This window comes from Scylla paramamosain, chromosome 29, assembly GCF_035594125.1.
Source record: "Scylla paramamosain isolate STU-SP2022 chromosome 29, ASM3559412v1, whole genome shotgun sequence".
Taxonomy (NCBI): domain Eukaryota; kingdom Metazoa; phylum Arthropoda; class Malacostraca; order Decapoda; family Portunidae; genus Scylla; species Scylla paramamosain.
Genome location: NC_087179.1, coordinates 3,498,713 through 3,523,942, shown reverse-complemented (window position 1 = coordinate 3,523,942; position 25,230 = coordinate 3,498,713). Strand labels below are relative to the sequence as shown.

The window sequence follows — 25,230 nt, the reverse complement described above, 5'->3', positions numbered from 1 at the left end:
CTTGGACGATTCTGGGCTTGTTCCTCCCTCTCCTCCACCCTCTGACTACTTCATGCCACCTATTAAAATTCTTCGCAATGATGTTTTCCATGCCCTCACTGGCCTAAACCCTCGGAAAGCTTATGGACCTGATGGGGTCCCTCCTATTGTTCTCCGAAACTGTGCCTCCGTGCTTGCATCTTGCCTAGTCAAACTCTTTCAGCTCTGTCTGTCAACATCTACCTTTCCTTCTTGCTGGAAGTTTGCCTACATTCAACCTGTTCCTAAAAAGGGTGACCGCTCTAATCCCTCAAATTACCGTCCTATTGCTTTAATTTCCTGCTTATCTAAAGTTTTTGAATCTATCCTCAACAGGAAGATTCTTAAACATCTATCACTTCACAACCTTCTATCTGATTGCCAGTATGGGTTCCGTCAAGGCCGCTCTACTGGTGATCTTCTGGCTTTCCTTACTGAGTCTTGGTCATCCTCTTTTAGAGATTTTGGTGAAACTTTTGCTGTTGCCTTGGACATATCAAAAGCCTTTGATAGAGTCTGGCACAAAGCTTTGATTTCCAAACTACCCTCCTACGGTTTCTATCCTTCTCTCTGTAACTTCATCTCAAGTTTCCTTTCTGACTGTTCTATTGCTGCTGTGGTAGATGGTCACTGTTCTTCTCCTAAATCTATTAACAGTGGTGTTCCTCAGGGTTCTGTCCAGTCATCGACTCTCTTCTTATTATTCATTAATGATCTTCTAAACCAAAGTTCTTGTCCTATCCACTCCTACACTGATGATACCACCCTGCACTTTTCCATGTCTTTTCATAGACGTCCAACCCTTCAGGAGGTAAACATACCACGCAGGGAAGCCACAGAATGCCTGACTTCTGATCTTTCTAAAATTTCTGATTGGGGCAGAGCAAGCTTGGTATTGTTCAATGCCTCAAAAACTCAATTCCTCCATCTATCAACTTGACACAACCTTCCAGACAACTATCCCCTCTTCTTCAATGACACTCAACTGTCCCCCTCTTCTACACTGAACATCCTCGGTCTGTCCTTTACTTATAATCTGAACTGGAAACTTGACATCTCATCTCTAGCTAAAACAGCTTCTATGAAGTTAGGTGTTCTGAGATGTCTCCGCCAGTTTTTCTCACCCCCCCAGCTGCTAACTCTGTACAAGGGCCTTATCCGTCCATGTATGGAGTATGCTTCACATGTCTGGGGGGGTTCCACTCATACTGCTCTTCTAGACAGGGTGGAATCAAAAGCTTTTCGTCTCATCAACTCCTCTCCTCTAACTGACTGTCTTCAGCCTCTCTCTCACTGCTGCAATGTTGCATATCTAGCTGTCTTCTACTGCTATTTTCCTGCTAACTGCTCTTCTGATCTTGCTAACTGCATGCCTCCCCTCCTTCTGCGGCCTCGCTGCACAAGACTTTCTTCTTTCTCTCACCCCTATTCTGTCCACCTCTCTAATGCAAGAGTTAACCAGTATTCTCAATCATTCATCCCTTTCTCTGGTAAACTCTGGAACTCCCTGCCTGCTTCTGTATTTCCATCTTCCTACGACTTGAATTCCTTCAAGAGGGAGGTTTCAAGACACTTATCCACCAATTTTTGACCACTGCTTTGACCCTTTTATGGGATTGGCATTTCAGTGGGCATTTTTTTTATTAGATTTTTGTTGCCCTTGGCCAGTATCCTTCCTACATAAAAAAAAAAAAAAATGTATGGTAATTATTGTATAGGCCAACTTATGACCAAGTTGACTTGCAAACTGTTGGGCAGAACAGATTGCAGTCATTATATGACCTGTACTATGTCTTAGAAATTTTATTTATATCCATGTAACACTCCCAGCATTGAAACATAAAATTCAACAGAAGTACTGAAATTAATTGTTGAGTGGACAATAGAGATATACAAGGCTTTGAGCAGGGGTGGCAGGTTCCACCACTAGCTCCAGCACCATCTCCACTTCTCATCTCACCACCGTCATTGTCGATTGTTCTTGCGGTTGTATTTTCATTTTGTCATGTGTGCTTTGCTGTCATTTTACTTGTTGATCTCTCAGGTTCATGTATTCTATCTTTTTCCATTATCACCTGTTCCATCTCCGACTCTGCTTGCAGGTTGAGCACATGTGTAAGCCTGCAACTTACTTATGGTGTACTTACTTGTAGCGATGGCAAGATTTGAAGCTTATGAAAGCAATGGCATTGATATTCAAATGTGCTTGTGTGTGTGTGTGTGTGTGTCTGTGTGTGTGTGTGTGTGTGTGTGTGTGTGTGTGTGTGTGTGTGTGTGTGTGTGTGTGTGTGTGTGTATTTCTTATTTGTATTTACTTAGTTTTGACATAGAGGAAAGGAGCTATATTCATACTGTCCTGTCTCCATCTCTACTATACTATAGTTCATTCAGAGAAAATTTCAGTGTGACCTCCATTTTATGTTGGCAGCCTTGACCACCACTTGCCTGCAGAGTATGGGAGAAACTCAGCCTCTCTCCCTCTCTTCACTTAGTTTAACAGTTATACAAGTCAAGCAGATTTTGTTTGCATCCACTGATGAAGCAGTGTTTGTTCAACTACTGTATTTGCTGGCACATTATACTCACTTTTTTCTTGAAGAAAAAAAAGTCATAATTATTATGCATCTAATGTGGCTGTAGTACAGATGCCTAGGTCTGTAAGCCTAGGCCTATAGGTGTGGAGTTAAAGCAGTAGTAAATGTACACTAAACACAAATATTGTTACACACACACACACACACACACACACACACACACACACACACACACACACACACACACACACACACACACACACACACACACACACACACACACACACACACACACACACACTTTTCCCATAAAACACAACTAGGTAAACAACACACACACACACACACCTATAACCAATGCTTGGCAAAAAGAAGAGCATGAAGAGATGTTGGTAGATGTGTTAAAAGGTCTTGAAAAGATAGTGATGGAAAGTAGTGATATAGTTATTGTTGGTGATTTTGATTAATTGCAAATAGATAAATTGGGAGACATTGACAACTACTGGAAATGAGAACTCATGGAGTAATAGACTGTTAAACTGAGGCGGTGGAAAACTTGACTCATTGGGTTGATTGTAATACCAGATATAGTGGAAGAAATAAACCATTAAGACTTGATTTAGTGTTTACTAAGGACATGGAAATTATTGAAATCATACACTATGATAGCCCTCTAGGTAAAATTGATCATGTGTTGATGGAATTTAATTTGAGAAATGAAAATGTAATCATTGATAAGGCAAAAAGATTTGAATATAGTAAAGCGAACTTTGAAAGATTAAGAAAGTACTTTGTTGCTGTGGACTGGAAACACTTCAAAGATGCAAAAGATGTTTGGAAAAAATGGGATGAACTTATAAAGATATATAATTCTCCACTGGGAAAAATGGGATGAATTTATAAAGATAGAATAGGGAGAAATTTGTACCTAGAGGAGGAGCAAGATGCAGAAAGGGTAAAGAATGGTTCAATGCAAAATGCAGAGGTTAGAAATTGTAAGTCAGATGCTTGGAATAGATGGAAGAAGAGGAAAACTGAGAGTAGATGGGAGGAATATATTGATGTTAGAAACAAATACGTTGAGATAATAAGAACAGAGAGAAGAAACTATGAAAGAGATATAATAGATAAGTTTATAAATTAACTCAAACTATTCTTTAGACATATTAATGGGAAGATGAAGAAGAAAGATGTATCAAGATTGAAAGTTAAGGGAAAGATCTATGACCATATTATTTCAGGACTCAGTTGATCAGGGAGTGGTGCCTTATATCTGAAGGAGAAATCTGAAGTGAAACCCATTGCAAAAATTAACTGTCCAAAAGATCCCAAAGATTTTAGACCTGTAGTATTATCATCCAACATTATGAAATGCTTAGAAAGTATATTGAAAAACTATATCTGTGATAATACAAATAATTTAAAAGACCCTATGCAGTTTGCTTATTGTAAAAATAGGAATGTACAGGATGCAACACTTATATTACTAAATGATGTTAACAAGCACTTAGATAAGCCTAAATCACAAGTTAGAGCATTGTATATTGATTTTAGTTCAGCATTTGATACAATGCAACCTCATATTTTTCTCAATAAAATGCTAGAAATGGATGTAAATAGAAATATCCTCAAATGGATTTTTAGCTTTTTAACTCAGGGACCTCAATATACTAATGTAAATAATGTTAAGTCTAATGTGATAGTCACCAACACAGGAGTCCCCCGTTCTGTTCACCTTGTATACAGATGATTGTAGAAGTGAGTTTGATGATTGTACTGTTATAAAATATGCTGACAATAGTTATCCTAGGAAAAATTGATAATGATAATTATGAAGGCTATTTAACTCAGGTTAAAAAAAATTTGTTGATTGGAGTAAACTAAATTTTTTGGAGCTCAGTGTAAGGAAAACTAAGGAGATGATATTCAATTTTAGAACTAAAAATAAACATGTACCAGACCTATTGATAATTGAGGAGGAAAATGTAGAAAGAGTAAGCCAGTATAAGTGTTTGGGTTTTATGATCGATGACTAGTTAAAGGGCAGTGTTAATACAGATATGGTGTCAAGGAAATGCAACCAAAGATTATACTTTGTACGTATCTTTAGTAACCTAAGTGTAGATAAAATGATAATAAGCCTATTTTATAAATCAACAGTTGAATCTGTTTTAAACCTTTTAATCACTGCCTGGTATGGAAAGCTTACCTGTAAAGACAAAAACAAGCTAGGAAGGATTGTTAAAAAGGCAGAAAAACTAGGTGCAGAGACCATATCACTAGACAAGCTTTATCACAGAAGAACAATGAAACAAGTAGACAGGATTATGAAAGATATAACTCATCTGCTACAAAATTGTTATACATATCTAAGATCTAGTAGAAGGTTAGCCCTATCAATGCAGCATACTGACAGGTACAGAAAGTCATTTGTATCTAAAAGCATTCTTCTCTTCAACCACCTATCATCACTATAACTCTTAGGTGTAAGTAGTCAAAAACTGTATGTGATAACTCTTAGGTGTAAGTAGTCAAAAACTGTATGTGATAGTTTGGGATCAAGGCAGAAATAACTTATTACTGCATGTATAAGATAGGATATTAACATTTCATATGAATAGCCCAAGTAATGTTTTTAAATGTTTTTATTGCTTCATTGATTTTATTTATTCTTAATGTACAAATAACTACTAGGGAGCTCTGAAGCTGAAAGAATTTAATTTTGTATACAAAATTTAATATATTAATTTGATGAATAAAAAAATTTATGAGGATGCACAGGATATGGGAAAGGTTATGAACAAAAGTTTCAGATAGGTATTTACTGTGGAAGGGGAATTTGATGCTGGAAGGGATAAGTTGGTGAGGAATATACTAAGTACAGTCCCAGTCAGTTATGAGGGAATACTTAAGATGATGGAAGAACTTGAAGTAAATAAAGCAACTGGTCTGAATGGAGTATCAAACTGGATATTAAAGAAATGTAGAGAATAACTGACTGATAAAATTCAGTCTAGTGGTGACATCACTATCACAAGGGAGAGTACCAAAAGATTGGAAGAGAGCAAATATTACACCAATATTCAAAGGAGGAAATAAGAAAAACCCACTAAATTATAGACCAGTGTCCTTGACTAGTGTTGCAGGAAAACTATGTGAAAAAAAACAATAAGATAAAGATGGATGGAGCACTTGGAAAGAGATAAAGTTTTGGTAAATTGTCAATTTGGATTTAGAAGGGGAAGTTCATGCCCCATGAAGTTATTGTCCTTTTATTCAAGGGTAGTTGATATTGTGCAGGAGAGAGACGGATGGGTGGATAGTGTCTACTTAGATTTGAAGAAAGCATTTGACAAAGTACCACACTGAAGATTGGTATGGAAGATAAAAAAATTTATGGAAAAATTAGAGGAAGACTGCTGGAGTGGATGAAGGATTATCTGGATGATAGAGGGATGAGAACTGTAATACAAGACCAAAATTCATCTTGGCTGAAAGTAACTAGTGGTGTCCCACAGGGGTCAGTGTTGGGACTGATAATGTTTGTAATATATGTGAATGACATAAATAAGTAGATTTGAACTTATTTGTGGATGATGCTAAGCTGATGAGAAGGGTTGAAAATGTAAATGACTGTATGGTACTGCAAGATGATTTAAATAAGATAAATAGATGGAGGAAATTGTGGCAAATGGAATTCAATTTAAGTGAATGTAAAGTAATGGAGTTTGGTAAGAGTAAGAAAAGAATACAATATCATTATGAGATGGATGGTGTGAAGTTACAGAAATCAAAAGAGGAAGTAGATTTGGGAGTAACAGTTACTGAAAATTTGACTCTGGACAGACACATTGATAAAATTACTGGAGAGATGATGAATTTGTTAAAAAGAATAAGAATAGCATTCTCATATTTGGATGAAGGAATGATAAAAAAGTTGTTGATTTCCATGATAAGACCAATATTGGAATATGTGGCAGTGGTGTGGTTTCCTCATACAAAGTGGAATATTATAAAATTAGAAAGAGTACATTAAGATGGTTCCGGAGTTGAATAAGTCGACCTATGAAGAAAGATTAAAAATGTTGGAAATTCCTACCCTTGAAAATAGGAGAGAGAGAGAGGAGATTTAATAAACATTTATAGAATGATAAATGGTATTGAAAATGCGGACAAAGAATGTTTTATAAATTTAGACACACAGAGTACAAGGGGACATAGTAAGAAGTTGACGAAAGTTAACTGTAGAAGAGACATCAAGTATAGTTCCTTACAGAAGTGTGAACAAATGGAATGAACTCAGTGAAGACGTTGTCAGTGCCATAACTGTCCATGCTTTTAAGACCAAATTGGATAGATATGGAGACAGGATACTATGAGATTACTCCCCTCCTGTAAACCACAACTAGGTAAATAAAACTAGATAAATACACACACACACACACACAAATACACAGAGAGAAAGAGAGAGAGAGAGAGAGAGAGAGAGAGAGAGAGAGAGAGAGAGAGAGAGAGAGAGAGAGAGAGAGAGAGAGAGAGAGAGAATAGAAGGAGGGAGGAAGGGTGGGTGGGTGGGTGAGACACATGGAAGTAGAAAGGGATGGGGGAGGGAAGAATGGGAGAGGAGAACATGGAAGGGTGTTAGAGAGAGAGAGAGAGAGAGAGAGAGAGAGAGAGAGAGAGAGAGAGAGAGAGAGAAAAAACAAAAAACACAGATACACATGTGGTTTTAGGGCCAGATTCACCAAACATTTTACTTGACCAAATTCCTTGTAACCTCACCAACATCGTAAGTTGCTATTCAGCAAACACTTATGACCTGGTAACTCGCCTGGTAAGTACGACTGCTCTCTGGTGCTGGTAATACCACCACCTCACTTATGAGGATGAAGGAATGCCATCAGTTGAAGAATATTTCATCCTCTAGCTGCTTACATAGGTGAGTTCTGAAGGTGAATACTTATTTGTGATAGTCCCAGTTGTTGCAAGAGCTTATTTCTTATAAATTTTATCAACTAAAAGTAAAAATAAAATCAGAACATTTTTCCTGATAAAAGTAACTTTTTCAGCCTTCATGGAATTTTTGTGGGCCATAGAACATGACAGGGTGTGCAGGGAAAGGGTCTTCAGAGATTGGCTTGATCCACTGGATGTCTACTTCATGAAATCCTGCACCTTGTAACTCTTTGGTGAGTAATCTTTCATTTGTTTCTGTGCATTCATTTTCAGTTGATGTGTGTGAAACTTCACAACCAAATACTATGTTCTTCAATTATCAAATTATTTTACCAGTTTACTTTTATTGGTAATGCAGTATGAAATTGGTGCTGAAATTTTTTAGCAAAAATTTTGCAAGTAATTGCTGGCTATGAAGTACTTTTTTAATCACTATTTTGTGTTCAGTAAATGTAAAAGTTATTAAGGAAGTGTACTTAATCTGTATAAAAATTATATAGATTGGAGGATAAAGTGAAGGTTAATTTCATGAACAAGAAATGGGTATTAGAATAATGTGATGGTTAATTGTTTATGAAAAAGATTTTTAGAGTTATTTTTGCCTGGATTAATCCTTTACACATGCTTCTGTCATTGCAGGTGATTCTGGTTATCCTCTGGAGCCCTTTTCTAATGACTCTTGAGCCAGCCAAGAACTGCAGGCAAGCATGCCTTCAACAACCACACAAAGACCTGTGGTGATACAGCAGACATATGGGACACTGGATTCCAGATTCTGCTGTCTGTAGGAGTCAAGCAGCACCCTGCTGTACCAAACAGTTGCACAACATGTGCATCCAAAGAATTCCCCTGAATGAGCCACTATTTGCTGGTGATGACCCAGAACCTTAAGAATATAGAGGAGGCATTGAAGCTGGACTGGCTCATTGCAGGGCTGTCAACAAAAATGTTTTCATAGCTTCTCTCTCTCTCTCTCTCTCTCTCTCTCTCTCTCTCTCTCTCTCTCTCTCTCTCTCTCTCTCTCTCTCTCTCTCTCTCTCTCTCTCTCTCTCTCTCTCTCTCTCTCGATGTTTCATGCCCATTGAGGACAGTATCTAAGGAGGTGGCCTTGGCAGAAGAGCCTCCATGTCTTCCAATTCAAGTCTTCTTTCCTCACTTGTTCAAAGCTTTACACAAGCACCTTTTGTCTTGCATGTACTACCTCAACTTATTTTAACATCCAAGTGCCCTTCCATTCTTTCACTAGACTCATGTACACTTGAGTATTGTCAAAATAAAAGAGAAGTTTGGTATACAGATTTACTTTCAACCAAAAAATATTAGCTTAGTGTACTACATATAAAAAATGGAATACTTATAAAACAAAGAAAAATGGTGAAAATATTAAAAGCAACATGATAATAACCTTACAAACCTGCTTAGGTGCAGGAATCTATCTTAAGTGAACCTAGTATAGTATCCAACTTTTCTTTAAGTCATTAGTGCTTCTTGCATTGATTACTTTCTTGTCATCATTATTCCAGAGATTTGTGCTTCTGTTGGATAGGCTATGCTTCAAAATATCTCTCTTATTGGTGGTCCTCTTCTGCTTCCTTTCATATAATTTTGTGTCCATTTTATTCTACACACAGGTCCTCTGTATCTAGCTGTACCAATCTCTTCATCTCTTTTAATACTGCAATTAAGCTCAAGGTTGCTCAGTGCAACTTGGAGTGTTGTATTGGTGGTGTCTAGGTGCATAAAAGAATTTATTGCATATGGGCTGCATATGGGCTGCATATGGGGTTCTGAGTTATATATATATATATATATATATATATATATATATATATATATATATATATATATATATATATATATATATATATATATATATATATATATATATATATATATATATATATATATATATATATATATATATATATATATATATATATATATATATATATATATATATTTGTTGTGTGTGTGTGTGTGTGTGTGTGTGTGTGTGTGTTTTATGTAGGAGCGACATTGGCCAAAGGCAACAAACATCCAACAAAAAAAAAAAAGCCCACTGAGATGCCAGTCCCAGAAAAAGGTCCAAAGTGGTAGTGAAAAATTGAAGGATAAGTGTCTTGAAACCTCCCTCTTCAAGGAATTCAAGTCATAGGAAGTGGAAATACAGAAGCAGGCAGGGAGTTCCAGAGTTTATTAGAGAAAGGAATGAATGATTGAGTATACTGGTTAACTCTTGCATTAGAGAGGTGGATAGAATAGGTGTGAGAGAAAGAAAAAAAGTCTTGTGCAGCGAGGCTGCGGGAGGAGGGGAGGCATGCAATTAGCAAGATCGGAAGAGCAGATAGCATGAAAATAATGGTAAAAGACATCAAGAGATGCAACAGTGTGGTGATGAGAGAGAGGCTGAAGACAGTCAGTTAGAGGAGAGGAGTTGATGAGATGAAAAGCTTTTGATTCCACCGTGTCTAGAAGAGTGGTATAAGTGGAACCTCCCCAGACATGTTAAGCATACTCCATACATTGATAGATAAGCCCCTGTACAGAGTTAGTAGCAGGGGGCAGGGGGGGGTTTGAAAAAAAGGCATAGACATCTCAGAACACCTAACTTCATAGAAGCTGTTTTAGCTACAGATGAGATGCGAAGTTTCCAGTTCAGATTATAAGTAAAGGACAGACCGAGGATGTTCAGTGTAGAAGAGGGGGACAGTTGAGTGTCACTGAAGAAAAGGGGATAGTTGTCTGGAAGGTTGTGTCGAGTCGCTAGATGGAGGAATTGAGTTTTTTGAGGCATTGAACAATACCAAGTTTGCTCTGCCACAATTAGAAATTTTAGACATATCAGAAGTCGGGCGTTGTGTGGCTTCCCTGTGTGAAATGTTTACTTCCTGGAGGGTTGGACATCTCTTAAAAGGCGTGGGAAAGTGCAGGGTGGTATCATCAGCGTAGGAGTGGATAGGACAAGAAGTTTGGTTTAGGTCATTGATGAATAATAAAAAGAGAGTGGGTGGCAGGACAGAACCCTGAGGAACACCACTGTTAGTAGATTTAGGAGAAGAACAGTGACTGTCTATAACAGCAGCAATAGAACAGTTAGAAAGAAAACCTGAGATGAAGTTACAGAGAGAAGGATAGAAGCCATAGGAAGGTAGTTTGGAAATCAAAGCTTTGTGCCATACTCTATCAAAAGCTATTGATATATCCAAGGCAACAGCAAAAGTTTCATCAAAATCTCTAAAAGAGGATGACCAAGTCTCAGTAAGGAAAGCCAGATCATCAGTAGAGCGGCCTTGATGGAACCCATACTGATGATCAGATAGAAGATTGGGAAGTGACAGATGTTTAAGAATCTTCCTGTAGAAGATAGATTCAAAAACTTTAGATAAGAAATTAAAGCAATAGGATGGTAGTTTGAGGGATTAGAACGGTCACCCGTTTTAGGAACACGCTGAGTGCAGGTAAACTTCCAGCAAGAAGGAAAGGTAGATGTTGACATACAGAGCTGAAAGAGTTTGACTAGGCAAGGTGCAAGCATGGAGGCACAGTTTCAGAGAACAATAGGGGGGACCCTATCACGTCCATAAGCTTTCCAAGGGTTTAGGCCAGTGAGGGCGTGAAAAACATCATTGCGAAGAATTTTAATAGGTAGCATGAAGTAGTCAGAGGGTGGAGGAAAGGGAGGAACAAGCCCAGAATCGTCCAAGGTAGAGTTTTTAGGAAAGGTTTGAGTGAAGTGTTCAGCTTTAGAGGTAGATGTGATAGCAGTGGTGCCATCTGGTTGAAATAGAGGGAAAGAAGAAGAAAAGTTATTGGAAATATTTTTGGTTAGATGCCAGAAGTCATGAGGGGAATTAGATTTTAAAGATTTTGACACTATCTATTAATGAAGGAGTTTTGGCTAGTTGCATAACAGACTTGGCATGGTTCCAGCAGAAATATAAAGTGCATGAGATTCTAGTGATGGAAAGCTTAAGTACCTTTTGTGGGCCACCTCTCTATCATGTATAGCACGAGAACAAGTTGTATTAAACCAAGGTTTGGAAGGTTTAGGTTGAGAAAAAGAGTAAGGAATGTATGCCTCCATGCCAGATGCTATCACCTCTGTTATGCACTCGGCACATAAAGACAAGTCTCTGACATGGAAGCAGTAGTCATTCCAAGGAAAATCAGCAAAATACCTCCTCAGGTCCCCCCAACTAGCAGAGGCAAAATGCCAGAGGCACCTTCACTTAGGGGAATCCTGAGGAGGGATTGGAGCAATAGGACAAGATACAGATATGAGATTGTGATTGGAGGAGCCCAATGGAGAAGAGAGGGTGACAACATGAGCAGAAGGATTAGAGGTTAGGAAAAGATCAAGATTGTTGCAAAAGGGAAGAGAGTGAGAATGTGCTCCACTTTGTAAGTTAAGTAGTCAAAGAATTTCTTAGTCAGAGGAGTTAGGTGAGAGGTATAAAGCACAGATAAATTTAGTTTGAGAGTGACTCTGTAGTCGTAGCCAGATGGTGGAAAATTTGGAAGATTCAAGAGTGTGGGCACGGGAGCAGGTTAAGTCGTTGCACACATAAATGCAACATCCAGCTTTGGATTGAAAATGAGGACAGAGAAAGTAGGAGGGAACAGAAAAGGGGCTACTGTCAGTTGCCTCAGACACCTGAGTTTAGTGAGGAAAAGAAGATGAGGTTTAGAAGAGGAGAGGTGGTATTCTACAGATTGAAAGTTAGATCTTAGACCACGAATGTTGCAGAAGTTAATGAAGAAAAAGCTGAGGGGGTGTCAAGACACTTAAGGTTGTTGTCAGAAGGGCAGTTCGACCTGGGGACATTTGTGGTCCCCTCCCCAGATGGGGACTCTGAGGCTGGTGTAGGAGTCACCATGATATTTTTAAAATTTTGAGTGAAGGGTGTGTGTGTGTTATTAGGTGCTTGTAGTTTTGTGTGGAGGAAGAGAGTTGTCTTTAGAGGGCAGGCTGTGACTGCCTCCTTGAGTTGTGAGACACAAAGGGAAATGTTCTGTGAGGTCACAGCTGGGTTTAATGATAAGTTCACAGCACTCCCTGATCCAGTGCTTTAGACTTCACTGGGAGTAATTATTGTTTCGGCAGGTGCCTACTGCCTCCTCCTTTTATACATATACATATACGTGAATTATGCAAGTGGATATAAGTTGGTCAGCTGATTGTAGAAAGAGAGGTTGGATTCTATTTTAGTTGTTGTTGAGTGATCCCATATCCTGCCTTGACTTGTCTTGACAGTCTCAATATTATGTCCTTGAGGTTCTATTGCTCCTCCCACTTTCCCACCTTGTTCTGTGAGTTCCCAGTCTTGTTGAAGGTCTTGGTGCAGGATTTGATATCACTTTATGAATATTTGTTATTGTGGTGGTGCTGCCTGTGTATGGGTTGTTGTGGTGGAGGCTGTATGTTGTATTGGTCAGCTCTGTGGTTTGTGCTGTTCAAGTTGTGGGAGAGTTCAATCAGTCACCTGGCTGCACCAGGAGTACCACACCAAAAAAGAGAGGTACTGCATTACTATGTATATCATTTATATTTCATTTAAGTGAGTATTTATATATCATTTATATGTAAAACATTTATATGCCATGTCATTGTCAGTGCTAATTATCAAGGAGAACCTCTCTTCATATTAAAGGTATCTCAAATTAGGTATTATTTTGGTTGGGTCTCTGGAAAATTTCATTGTAACAGTTATCTTTCTCACTATCTCTTTGTCCAAATAAGTAAATGCCTTTTATGTTTCTTAACAGCTTAAGAGTTTAAATTTTGATCTTGTTTTTTTCTCAGATAATAACTCTTACAGCTATGACAGTGTTGTCCCTGACTTGAGTTTCTCACTTTAATCAAATTAATCAAGTCAACAGGCTTCCTTATGAACATGTTGTTTTGGGGGTGTTGGTGCTATTCTGGCATTATGAAGTTGCAAAAGTAAGTCTTAACACAACAAGAACTACAATGTTTTTAACCCCTTCAATATGATGACACCTACATAGGCGTCATGAAGCACCAGTGGAGTATATGATGACGCCTATGTAGGTGTCGTGGTTGGATTCTATTTTAGTTGTTGTTGAGTGATCCCGTATCCTGCCTTGACTTGTCTTGACAGTCTCAGTATTATGTCCCTGAGGTTCTATTGCTCCTCCCACCTTCCTTGTTCCCATCAGTCACATAAATGAGCTACCAGTATCCCACCCTCTATCCTGAATGAGGAAGTCTTATTGGCAGAGCCTTACATCATAGTTTTCCCCCCTATGGTCCTTCCCTTATCTTCCATATCTCCCTATCCTTCTTTTCATCCTATACCCCTTTCCACCTGGGAGGAGAGACTGGAGGAGAGTACAGTTCCCCCTTTCCCTTGTTCATTCTTTACCCTATTACCCTCCTCTCCCTCCCTCCTCCCTTCTCTCTCTCTCTCTCTCTCTCTCTCTCTCTCTCTCTCTCTCTCTCTCTCTCTCTCTCTCTCTCTCTCTCTCTCTCTCTCTCTCTCTCTCTCTCTCTCTCTCTCTATATATATATATATATATATATATATGTATATATATATATATATATATATATATATATATATATATATATATATATATATATATATATATATATATATATATATATATATATATATATATATCCAGGAAGGGGAGACAGTGTGGGGATACAGTTCCCCCCTCCTCCCTGATTCATCATTCCTTGCGACTCACTCAAGTGCATAAACACACAGCTGCCCACTAATTTCATTTCTGATAACTTCACCTTCCCTTCCCTCTCCATTTATTCCTCCTTCACTCATCACCACCTCTTCTGTAATTTACTACCCTCCAGCCACCACAAATTGTAAATGTGTGTGTGTGTGTGTGTGTGTGTGTGTGTGTGTGTGTGTGTGTGTGTCATACTTACACCAAGAAAACAACAACAACTGCCTCATATTTCTGACAACTTGAAGGTTTGACTCAGAGTAAGAGAGAGAGGGAGATTATAGTATTTGGAATTAGATAAGTTACTGCTTGTTGGCTTATGCAATATATGAGCAGTGTGCATTTTTTAAGCATCTGGAGTGAAGTGGTTGACTGATTGGTTGAAAGTCATCTATTGATCCAATGCCCTCCAAGTGGCTTTCCTGAGCAATAACTAGGGGAGTGGAATGGAATAGCCACAACAATATTATTGTATTACAAGGGGCATATTTTTAGAGAGAAACAATAAGATGAGAAGATAGAAAGATGGAGAGAGAGAGAGAGAGAGAGAGAGAGAGAGAGAGAGAGAGAGAGAGAGAGAGAGAGAGAGAGAGAGAGAGAGAGAGAGAGAGAGAGAGAGAGAGAGAGAGAGAGGATAATGATGCCTGTTGCATGACAGTTCTTGCCCATGCCCCTAGTGTAAAAACCATTCCTTGCCACTGTCCCTCATTTCCCTCGAGAATTTACCCACCTCCCTTTGTCCCCCTTAGCTGTCATTAATACTTAATATAGTAGAGGAGTCGCCCTCCCCCATAATATTGTCAGATTCCACCCAACACCCTTGACAAGTCCCTAATTATTCTTTGAAATAAACTGCTCAGTTCAGAGTGAGAGAAGTTCAGTGTGTTAGTTGTGGAAGGTGTTGGCTTCCCTCCCTCCCCCCTGTCCTTTCCCCTTTCTCTCCCCCTTCCCTCCTCGTCACATGAGCTGAGACATGGCGCAGGGAGATGTTCTCATGCCAGTTGGTTCCTGGGCATTGGAACAGCTGGATGCATTACAGAGTGAGAGAGACTTAGAATCTACAGGAAGTCCTGGGGGGTGATATATGTTAGAGGGCTGTTCTTAGTAATAATTACTGAATGTTGTGACAGTACATCCCTGTCATCCTAGGTAGGAGGGGCTTCCATGGGAACCTGCTGAAGTTACTGCACCTCAATAACTCTGGAGAATACTTTGCCCTACCAACTGCACTTAGAGCCCTCTGAGTGTGTTGACATCCTGTGTCTTGTTGGCAGTCTTGAGAATAGTCCTTTGACCATCTCAGGGCCTAGTGGCTGTTGTGCATTTGTCTCAGTTGTGTTTTGTGCCATTAAACTCAACTGGTATTCAAAGCTCACTGCTGGTAGCTTTGGATTTGTAATATTCTGTAGTTTGCTGCTATCTGTTCTTTCCCTGGGCTTTACTGTATACAGGTGGTATTTGTCCGTCTTCTGGGAGACCACAGGTAGACCACTCTCAAGCAGGAGGATGTAATATTTTGTGGGTGTGGCTTGGACCATTATGTAGGAGGTTGCTCCCAGAATATAAGCCTCATATCTGTGTGTCCTTTGATCTGGCTGTGCCCTCCCTAGCACATGGTTTACAATTCTTTCTCAACTTGTGAGTCTGTTGGCAGTTGTAATACTCCCTTCCTTGTTGGGTTAAACAGGATGGGTGACCAGTAAGTGTCTAGAATTGCTTTGTTTGTGCCCTGCACTAAGCTAGAAGGAATTAGTCTGGGGAAAGCTGACCAGATTGTAGTGGCACCTGTGAGGGTAGGTTGAACTTGGATCATGACAAATTATACATCATGCTGGACACATAACAAAAACTGCAGTGTTTGTAATTTGGCTGTGTAAAGTTGTAAACTGATGATCAGGTGGCTACCTAGCATCTGTCTCATACAAATAATTAGGGGAATGGAATGCAACAGGTATGACAGATGTATACATATGTCATACCAAACTTGTCCAGAGTTTTGTCCAGAAATTAGAAAAATTGTTACAGAAAAAAAAAGTCAAAGTGAAAATCTGGGATTTTTGAGAGTTAAATGTAGTATATCTTTTCTGAATGCTAGTTTGGTTTTTGTGTTTATTTGTCTGTTTCTGTTATACCCCACTTCTGTGCTTATCATACATCCTCTTTGCTTTTAGTAGTTCTACATACACAGGAGTGGGAGAGACCCATAAACCATGAAGCTGCCTGGTCTGTAAGACTGAATCCTCAATACTCATTTAACACATCTCTCAAGAGGGAGTGTGTCATCAGCAAGGTCACTCTGTCAACAGGAAAGTTAAATGGAGCTGCCATATCCTGTGAGATAGGAGAGTGCTATTATTGCCTCATAATTATTGGCAACAATGCTCTCCCATCTCATAGTAGGATATTTGGCTACTCTAACTAATATTCCCATTGACAGAATGACATCACTGATGACACACACTCTCCACATGAACTTGGCTTGAGGGAAAATGAAAATATAAAAAAAAAAATATGTGTATGAAGATTAGTTGAATAAGGACATTAAAGAAAAAATATGATGATAAGGATAAGAACTTTAAAAAAAAAACTATGATGATGATTTGAAGAACAAGGACATAAAGAAACTATGATGATGAGTTGAACTACCCCATTTTTCAGCATTACATCCTCCATCTCATGACGTGTTTTCTTTGCTTATTCATAATATTATATTGCCTTTTTATTTCTATCATTATCAGAAATGGAATCTAATTTCAGTGAGTATCTTAACTGGAATCAGAAGAACCGAACAGGAATTACAAATGCCATTCACGCACTGTATGACCACCTGCCCGGGGTGAAGGTTCGCCACAGGACTCCCTCACCCCACCTACACAGCCTCATCCACACCCTCAGGCAGGACATCACCACTAGGGGAGTTAGCAGTGATCCCTGGGACTTAGCAAAGAAGGTCAGTAGTTCTGTTTTTATACCTTTCAGTTCTTGTTTTCTGGTAATTAAGGTAAGTTTTCAAGTCATATGACTCAAATAGTTTGTGACTGGCCAGGTGAACAACTTCTGTATGTCATCTTTTCAGCTTGTTGATTGATTTTATTATACAGATCATGGAATTCTAAAATTGGAGGTTGTCAGAAACATATTTCCAACAGGATAATCCTTAAAAGGTGGGTGAACCAGCATGGATCCAGGACCAAACAGATTTGAACTCCTGGACCCAAGCTTTTATGAGCCCGCTCCAGATGTGATACCATGGCAAAAAGTGAAGTGAAATATTTATTAATGCCTTTGTCCATTTATCCTGGAGTGGGCAGAGACTTTTCACACTTAAGTTCCTGTTTCCTTTGTAAAAAATTGTTAAATTATGAGGTGTAAGCTGAGGAATGATGATCTTGTAGCCCAGCAGGAATGTAAGGCTAAGAATCCTGCCTTCATGTGTGCATATGTTGTCTTGTAGGAGTGGAAGGTTAACAATCCTGAAAAGATGAATTAGAATAGAATATTTAAGAAATTACAACATACAATGCTCTGCATTTGATTTGTGGGATTATTGCACAATAGATTTTAAATTAAGTAATGTGTTTACATGTTGAAATGGCAGTCTTGATATCATAGCTGATGAGGTTTGTTGAAGATGTGTTGTGATTGTGCTAATGATGATGGCACAGAAAAATACTGACAGCACACCAGTAAGGAAGGCTAGTGTAGTTCATAGCCAGTGTCTGTATGGCACACGTTATTGCAACCTAGTGACATAATCAGTAGGGACATTGTTACCAACACTTGTATATCTTTAGCAGGTTTTCTTTAGTTTAACTAGTCTCTCACTTGGATATTTTCCTTGCTAATTTTGTATTTTTGAGCTGCTGCTAGATTTATAACAAGATTTGAAGATTGTTGGAGCAGGGAAATTTGGCATAAGAATGGCATCCATTAATACATACCTACCAGCATGTGTGTATAGAAGAGAACAGAAATAGTGGAGAGTTTTATTAGAGGCAGATGGGATGTTCTAAGGGATACAGGAAAGCCATTTAAAGAAGCTGTTGTAATGGAGTGCATGAGGAATGAATGTGGCATGTGGCAGGGGATGGATTCAGGATTTGTGTGATGTGGATAACAGAAGCAAAGGAAGAAACAAAGGTAAGTATTCCTAATGTCCTGGGTTAGGTGGAAATACCACAAAACTCTATCTTCTGATCCAAGGATTCTCAACCTTTTGCAAGCTAGCCCCTCCACCCAACAAAGCTGGTTCAGTGCAGTTGGGGCCCCCTCCTCCCTGCACCACCTACTCAAACCCCTCATTAACTATTCCACCATAGATAGATAGATAGAATCAGATAGATAGATAGATAAATAGATAGATAGATAGCTCTTGCTCTATCTCCCTTTGTAGGTTCAAGGTGTCCGGGTGACAGTGAAACTATATGCTGCAACTTGGTTTATTCTATATGTTCCATCCTGTAGGACCGGGACTATATTAGCACTAAACACAATAAACTTAATCACCCAAAACTAGTAAGTTGAACAGCAGTTAACAATCTCATAAGTGACATCAATTTTCTAAATCATATCACCTGACCTTTACCAAACAAACTCCTTGCAAGGGGCAATAATAATAATAATAATAACAAAAGTTGCCACTGTAAACTCCAGCACAGAACAGCGTATACATAAAAATGGTTATGAAAACTTATAAAGGACATAATGATCACTGAGTGAATAGACCCTACATAAGATACACATAATAACTCACAACATTGCCGACACCAGCTGTACCTGGGTAGTCTTGAACACAATGAAGGAAAGTCCAGAGGTAATAGTTCCTGGACACTAACAGAGTGCATTCCATATGAGTGATAGTTGATAAATGCCACTAGCTGTCTCAAGTCTTGCTCCACTTCAGCTGGCGCTTCTGCCCTGAACCCACACCTGAACTCTTCCAAAACATCCCTAAATACCACAAACTTGTACATAGTTACAAAAATACATCTTACATATAACAAAAAATATAACCCAAATACATAATGACACAAACAGAAGGCTAATATACCAATAAAGACTATATCCCAAATCTGGTTGAAATAACGTTGGAACATCTTAAGGTGACCGTAACAAATGGGAACAACCAAATTTTAGATAAATAATAATACAATGCCAGAATTGTGTTACACTTGCCCCACCACAGTAGCATCTACTGTTCCTCAACTGGTAGAATAAGCACAAGTTTGTGAACTGATCTGTTTACCTTCATGTCTTGTTGACCCTCGTATTCACCGTTTTCTCTTTGTATTTTATATCTTATTTGTACATCTCTGACTTTACCATCAGAAATGGGATAGACTTCACACACCTCAGCAAGTTTCCAGCTGTCTTTTATAGCATTACTGTCTTGTACCAACACAATAGTCCCTATCTTCAGATTTCTCCTCTCACAGTGCCATTTTTGCTGTATGACTAATGTAGGAAAGTAGTACCTCATCCATTTCCCCCAGAAGGAATTTACAATTGTGTTAATGAAATTTTGTCTAGACTTAATAATAGGATTGTTATCAAACAATTCCTCTGGTACGCGAACGCTGGCACACCCCAGGATTAACTAATTCGGACAAAGATAAGAACCGCTGACATTACTTGAACCATTCTTCATACCTATTGGTCTTTCATTTAAGGTATTAGCAACCTCAAACATCACTGATTGTAGTTCACCAAATGTTAATGTAGCATTCCCTATGGTCCTAGTCATAACCCTCTTGACTAACTTTACCATTGCTTCTGAACATTTGTTCTCCCAAGGGGCATCAGTGGATTTTGTGAAATTTCATTCCATTCCTCCTTCCTGACCAAAATCAGACAATTTTTAATGGTCCTGAGTCATTTGACATATCTCCTTACTTGCTAATTTGAGAACCTCTGTCAGAATACATTGACCGAGGAGAACCCCTTATAGCTATGAATCTATGGAGTGTCGTTATTAATCCATCAGCTTCGTATCTGTTAACTAAGTCAACATATGATGCCCTTGTGCTAAGACAATTCATTACAACTCCATACACCTTTTTCTTGCATCTCCCATTAACCGTGTCCTTTGTTATCAAAGGACCAAACAGGTCTCTCCTCTGGTACAGGTCCCATGCTCTGTCCTATAATTTTCCTTTCTAACTTCCTGCAAATGACACATTGAGAATTAGTACTCCTAATCAACTTTCTGGCCTGAGGTATCCAAAACTTAACTTGCAGTTTGCACAAAGTGGATTCCACTCCATGATCGCAATGCACGTCCTTGATGCACAAATCAGTTAACCTATGTTTAGTGGGAAGTAGGATGAAAGCTTCATTGTTGTAATTATTTTTCATCCATGTTGCAATCCTTGATCCCATGTACAGTATTCCATCCTTACAAAATGGACATAACCTCTTAAATCTTACTTGCCATTTATTTTGCAATGGAGTCTGCATATTCGATCCATAGAGTCTCCGCATATTTCATTTGATCTACAGTGGGTGATAAACTGATGCTCTTGAATGAATGCTTACAGCATGCACCTACTATTCTTGCAGTAACTCTTATAAGTTTTCCTGTATGATTGAAATCGGTTGATATCAAACATCCTGCATTCTTCTACATTAGTATCAGTTAGTTCAGCTGTGTTGATAATAATTTTCCCCTCCGGTCTCAAGGGAATAGACTTAGTTGGCCATTTATTAGTTGGCAGTTTTAAGAAGTCTGGTCCACATTGCCAGTTAGAGCCTGGGCTAACATCAACAAATGGATTTGGCCTGGTCAGCTATATTGACTCCAGTAGAAATCCAATGCCATTCCTCCCTTGACATGTTATCCTTAATCTCTGAGATTCTGTTTGCCACGTAAGTTCCAGCATTGAGGATGTCCTTTGCAATCTGTGACAGTACAATCTCCGAGTCAGTCAGATGATAAAAGTTATTAAAGTTGATGTTGCTTTCTTTAAAAATTGTGTTGCGAAGATGAACACTAAGAACAGCACTGGATAATTCTAACCTAAGAATAGTCTGAGCCTTGATCGGTACAAGTCTAGCCTTTGAAGCAAGTAGTCTTGATTCATATTTTATCTTCTCCAATCTGCCAATGGACATATGCACATGCAGAATAGGTGAGAGTGCTTGCATCATTAAACACAATTAGAGTCGGTTCAATTAATTTAGTAGTCTTGATACATCTAGGTAGTTTGATAGTTTCTAGTCCAAATATATTCTGTGAAAACTTATACCATCTTTCTTTAAACTCCTTTGGTAATGGATCATCTCTGTCTAGTCTTTTACCTTTTTCATCAGAATATTGAATAATCTGTCTCATCAACAACTTGCCACTTAATGTCACAGGGATAACAAAGCCCATGGGATCAAATATGGTTGATATCTGACTGAGAAGTTGTCTCTTAGTCAGCTCCTTAGGTGGTTCACCTTCGAGGCTCTCAGCCCTTACAACTGTATCACGTATATCGTATCTCTGTTTTGGATTATTCAACTTAATTTTAAAACCTATTTCATTCTCCAAGGGATGCCAGATAACTCCCAGAACCTTTCTTCCTGATATTCCTGATAAGTCAACATTGCTCTCCACCTGAGACTTTCCACTTATAGTCCATCCTTTTACCTGAAAATTCCCGAAGCTCAATATCAGTTCTTGCTTCATGGGTCTCCTGTGCTCTATTTGTACTATGTATTATATCATCCATGTAAGTGTGCTTTAATACTATGTTGGCTGCTTTAGGAAATTCTTCTTTGTACTTCTCTGTTGTTTGTCTCATAGCTAGCACAGCAACTACTGAACTACAAATGTCTCCAAAAGGAACAGCAGCGAGGACATAGTGATCAGGGGCCTGATCTTCAAAGCTCCTCCATAAGAATCTGTGTACTTGACTGTGAAATTCAGATAGACGGATGCTATTAAACATCTTGGATATGTCTCCAACAAATGTGGAAGGGTTTTCTCTGAATCTGAGTAATAGACCAAAAAGGCTGTTCAATACATTAGGTCCCTTAGCCCAGTAATCATTTAAGGCATGTCCGTTATATGAGGCTGAGACATTAAACACAATATGAGTTAGAGCGGAGGCAGAGCCTGGTTTTAAGATATCATGGTGGGATAAATAGTGTTCTGGCCCCTTGTATTGATCTACTTCTCCTCTAGTTAACTTTCTAGTGACACCTCGCCTTAACATGTCAACAATTTTTTGGTGTTTTTTTGGTGGTATTTTTCTGAACGATTTTCATTCGCTTTCCTCAACCATCCTTCTGTTCCTTTGAGGTTCATTAGGGCTATCCCAAAATTAATGGGAAGCAAATGCAGATCTTTAATCCATGGATAATGTATAATCCATACCCTTTCTCTCTCCTCGTATTCAAGTCCATTAAGGATTAATCTAATTTCTTCTTCCTCCTGAACCATCATATTCATTTCTCTCTTGCAGTCCTTACAATTACTACAGCTACTATATTTCAGTCTGCAATTTGTGCCTTAGTGATCTATCAAAAAGAAATTATCTAATTCCTCCTTTAGAGTTCTGCAAGTTTCTCCCTTCACATCTTCTATGCTGGGCGTTAAGGCTACATGGTTTACTTGCTCGGTATAATATCTTGTACTTTCAACTTTGAGTTTTGGGTGTGATCCTCTAATACAATAACCGAAAGGACCTTTCATTAGCTGTAGTTTCCCTTCAGTTTTGACAGTCATTGGAGTAATATTGCAGTTATCAGCACCAATAAGTAATTCTGCTTTCCCATAAGGTTTTGAAACATCTACTGAAGACTGAAAATCCAATAAGTGGAGGATTCTACTCATGTGCACCGGGCAAATGTCAGCTGTAATTTTATCTATTCCTACACACTTTAAAATATGCTGAGTACCGCTCTCACCAACCAGTGGAACAGTATATAATTTAGTGAAAATAGTATCACACACATTTCCTACTGTTGTCATTGTGATGGTGTAAGGTATACCACATAAGCTAAGTCCCTGAGCTTTATGGTGAGTTATCAGACTATTTGTGGTACTGGGATCAAATAGAGTTCCTACATCTCTGTCCTTACAGTTCACTTGACCAATCATGAATAAAGTACAACTCTCAGATTTGTTAATGTTAATGTTTACTTCATGGCTGTTAACTGGGTGTAATAAATGATTAATTTTTGGATGATGTGGCTTACCACAGACATTCCTGTTTCCTAGTTTCATGTAACAAGTTCTGATCTCCAAGCAGTCCTTGAAGTTATGTCCCTTACATAAGCAATGAAAACATATGTGGTTTCTCTTCAAGATATCCATTTTAGCTGAAGGTTCTAAATTATGAAATGTAGTATGGGAATCAGAATTATGATACCAACATAAAGTAGAATTATGACAGTTCTGGCTAGGTTCTAAAGTAGCAGGACCTCCCATCATCATGGCTTGAATTCCCGTAATATACTTTCCATGTTAGCTAAATGTTCAGCCTGTTGTGTTTGCATTCTTTGCAATGTCTTGATGACCTGACTATCTTCTTCCTTTACCTCTACACTATGGATAGCTGCTTTGGCACTATGAGTGTTGTTACGAACATCTTTGTCCATATTATCGAAGAGTTCTTTCTCTTCTTTCAGATAGTCTTAACAACGTAGGGAAAGCATTTGCTCTTTTTGACAAGTTTTGATATTTCTTAATCTAATCACGTTTCTGCTGTGAGGGTAATATTTTCTCAATTAAGCTTATCACCATTAAAGTTGACACTTGTTCTTCCAATTTATTTCTCTTCATATCCGTCCAATACTTTTCTATTATTTCCATGTTTCTACAAATTTTGCTGTATTATCTTCTGGTATCAGTTTTAGTCTCTTCAACTGATCAATAACACAATCTGTTAACCTAACAAGATCTGCATATCTCTGATCAAGGCAGCAAAACATCTCATCAAAGTTGTCTTCTACCCCATGCACAAGACTAAGAGCTTCACCAGACAAGCATTGATATAAGGCAAAAGTGTTCTTCCCATAATTATCAGTCATTATTGTCTGGCAGTTGCTACGAAAAGTTTGCTATTGATATATGATATCCTCAAATTTAGGATGGTTCACTTTCACTGTGTTTGCAGCTTGGGTTGCTTGTTGCCTTTCTTCCTTTTCTTGCATACGAATTGTCAACAACTTATTATAGGCCTGGGTTTTCAATGACTCCACCTGAACTATGTACTCCTCCTCCTCCTTAAGTTTATCATCACACTCTCTATCTTCCTCTTCACCCTTATACAGTTTTCCGAGTAACACCTCGTGTCTCCTTTCAAGTTCACTGAAAGCCTCCTTAATCTCATCATAACATGATTCAGTGATCTCAGATGAGTTTCCTTGCCTTACTTGTTCTGTCAGTAGATTGTACTTTCTGGTAAGCTTTCCATGAGCTGTCCTTCGTAGACGCTGGAGGTAGTCCAGCTCATTTGTCTTGGGCATCTTGTTAGGCAATGATGTTGTTGGAATGTAGGTTCAAGGTGCCCGGTGACAGTGAAACAATATGCTGCAACTTGGTTTATTCTATATATTCCAACCTGTAGGACTAGGACTACATTAGCACTAAATACAATAAACATAATCATCCAAAAGTAGTACAGTTGAAGAGTAGTTAACAGTCTCACTAGTGACATATATTTTCTAAATCATATCACCTGACCTTTACCAAGCAAACTCCTTGCAAGGTACAATAATAATAACAACAAAAGCTGCCACTGTAAACTTCAGCACAGAACAGCATATACATAAAAAAAGGTTATGAAAACTTATAAAGGACATAATGATCACTGAGTGAATAGACCCTACATGAGTTACACATAATAACTCACAACATTGCTGATGCCAGCTGTACCTGGGTAGTCTTAAACACAATGAAGGAAAGTCCAGAGGTAATAGTTCCTGGACACTAACAGAGTGATAGTTGATGAGTGCTTCTGCTCTGAACCCACACCCGAACTCTTCCAAAACGCCCCTAAATACCACAGACTTATACATAGTTACA

The 25,230-nt window shown here is 38.5% G+C and overlaps 1 protein-coding gene across 7 annotated transcripts in view; it reads left to right on the top strand.

The window, feature by feature from the left end:
• The window catches only part of LOC135115178 (glycosaminoglycan xylosylkinase-like), a 183,227-nt gene that overhangs the window by 21,655 nt on the left and 136,342 nt on the right, over positions 1 to 25,230 (top strand). For all 7 annotated transcript variants that reach the window (XR_010275840.1, XM_064031681.1, XM_064031678.1 and 4 more), the window contains one exon: positions 16,974 to 17,166. Coding sequence is in view for 6 of the 7 variants with exons in the window: in XM_064031681.1 (XP_063887751.1) it covers positions 16,974 to 17,166 (193 nt within the window). In the remaining variant the exon portion in view is untranslated. The remainder of the gene's footprint in view (positions 1 to 16,973; positions 17,167 to 25,230) is intronic.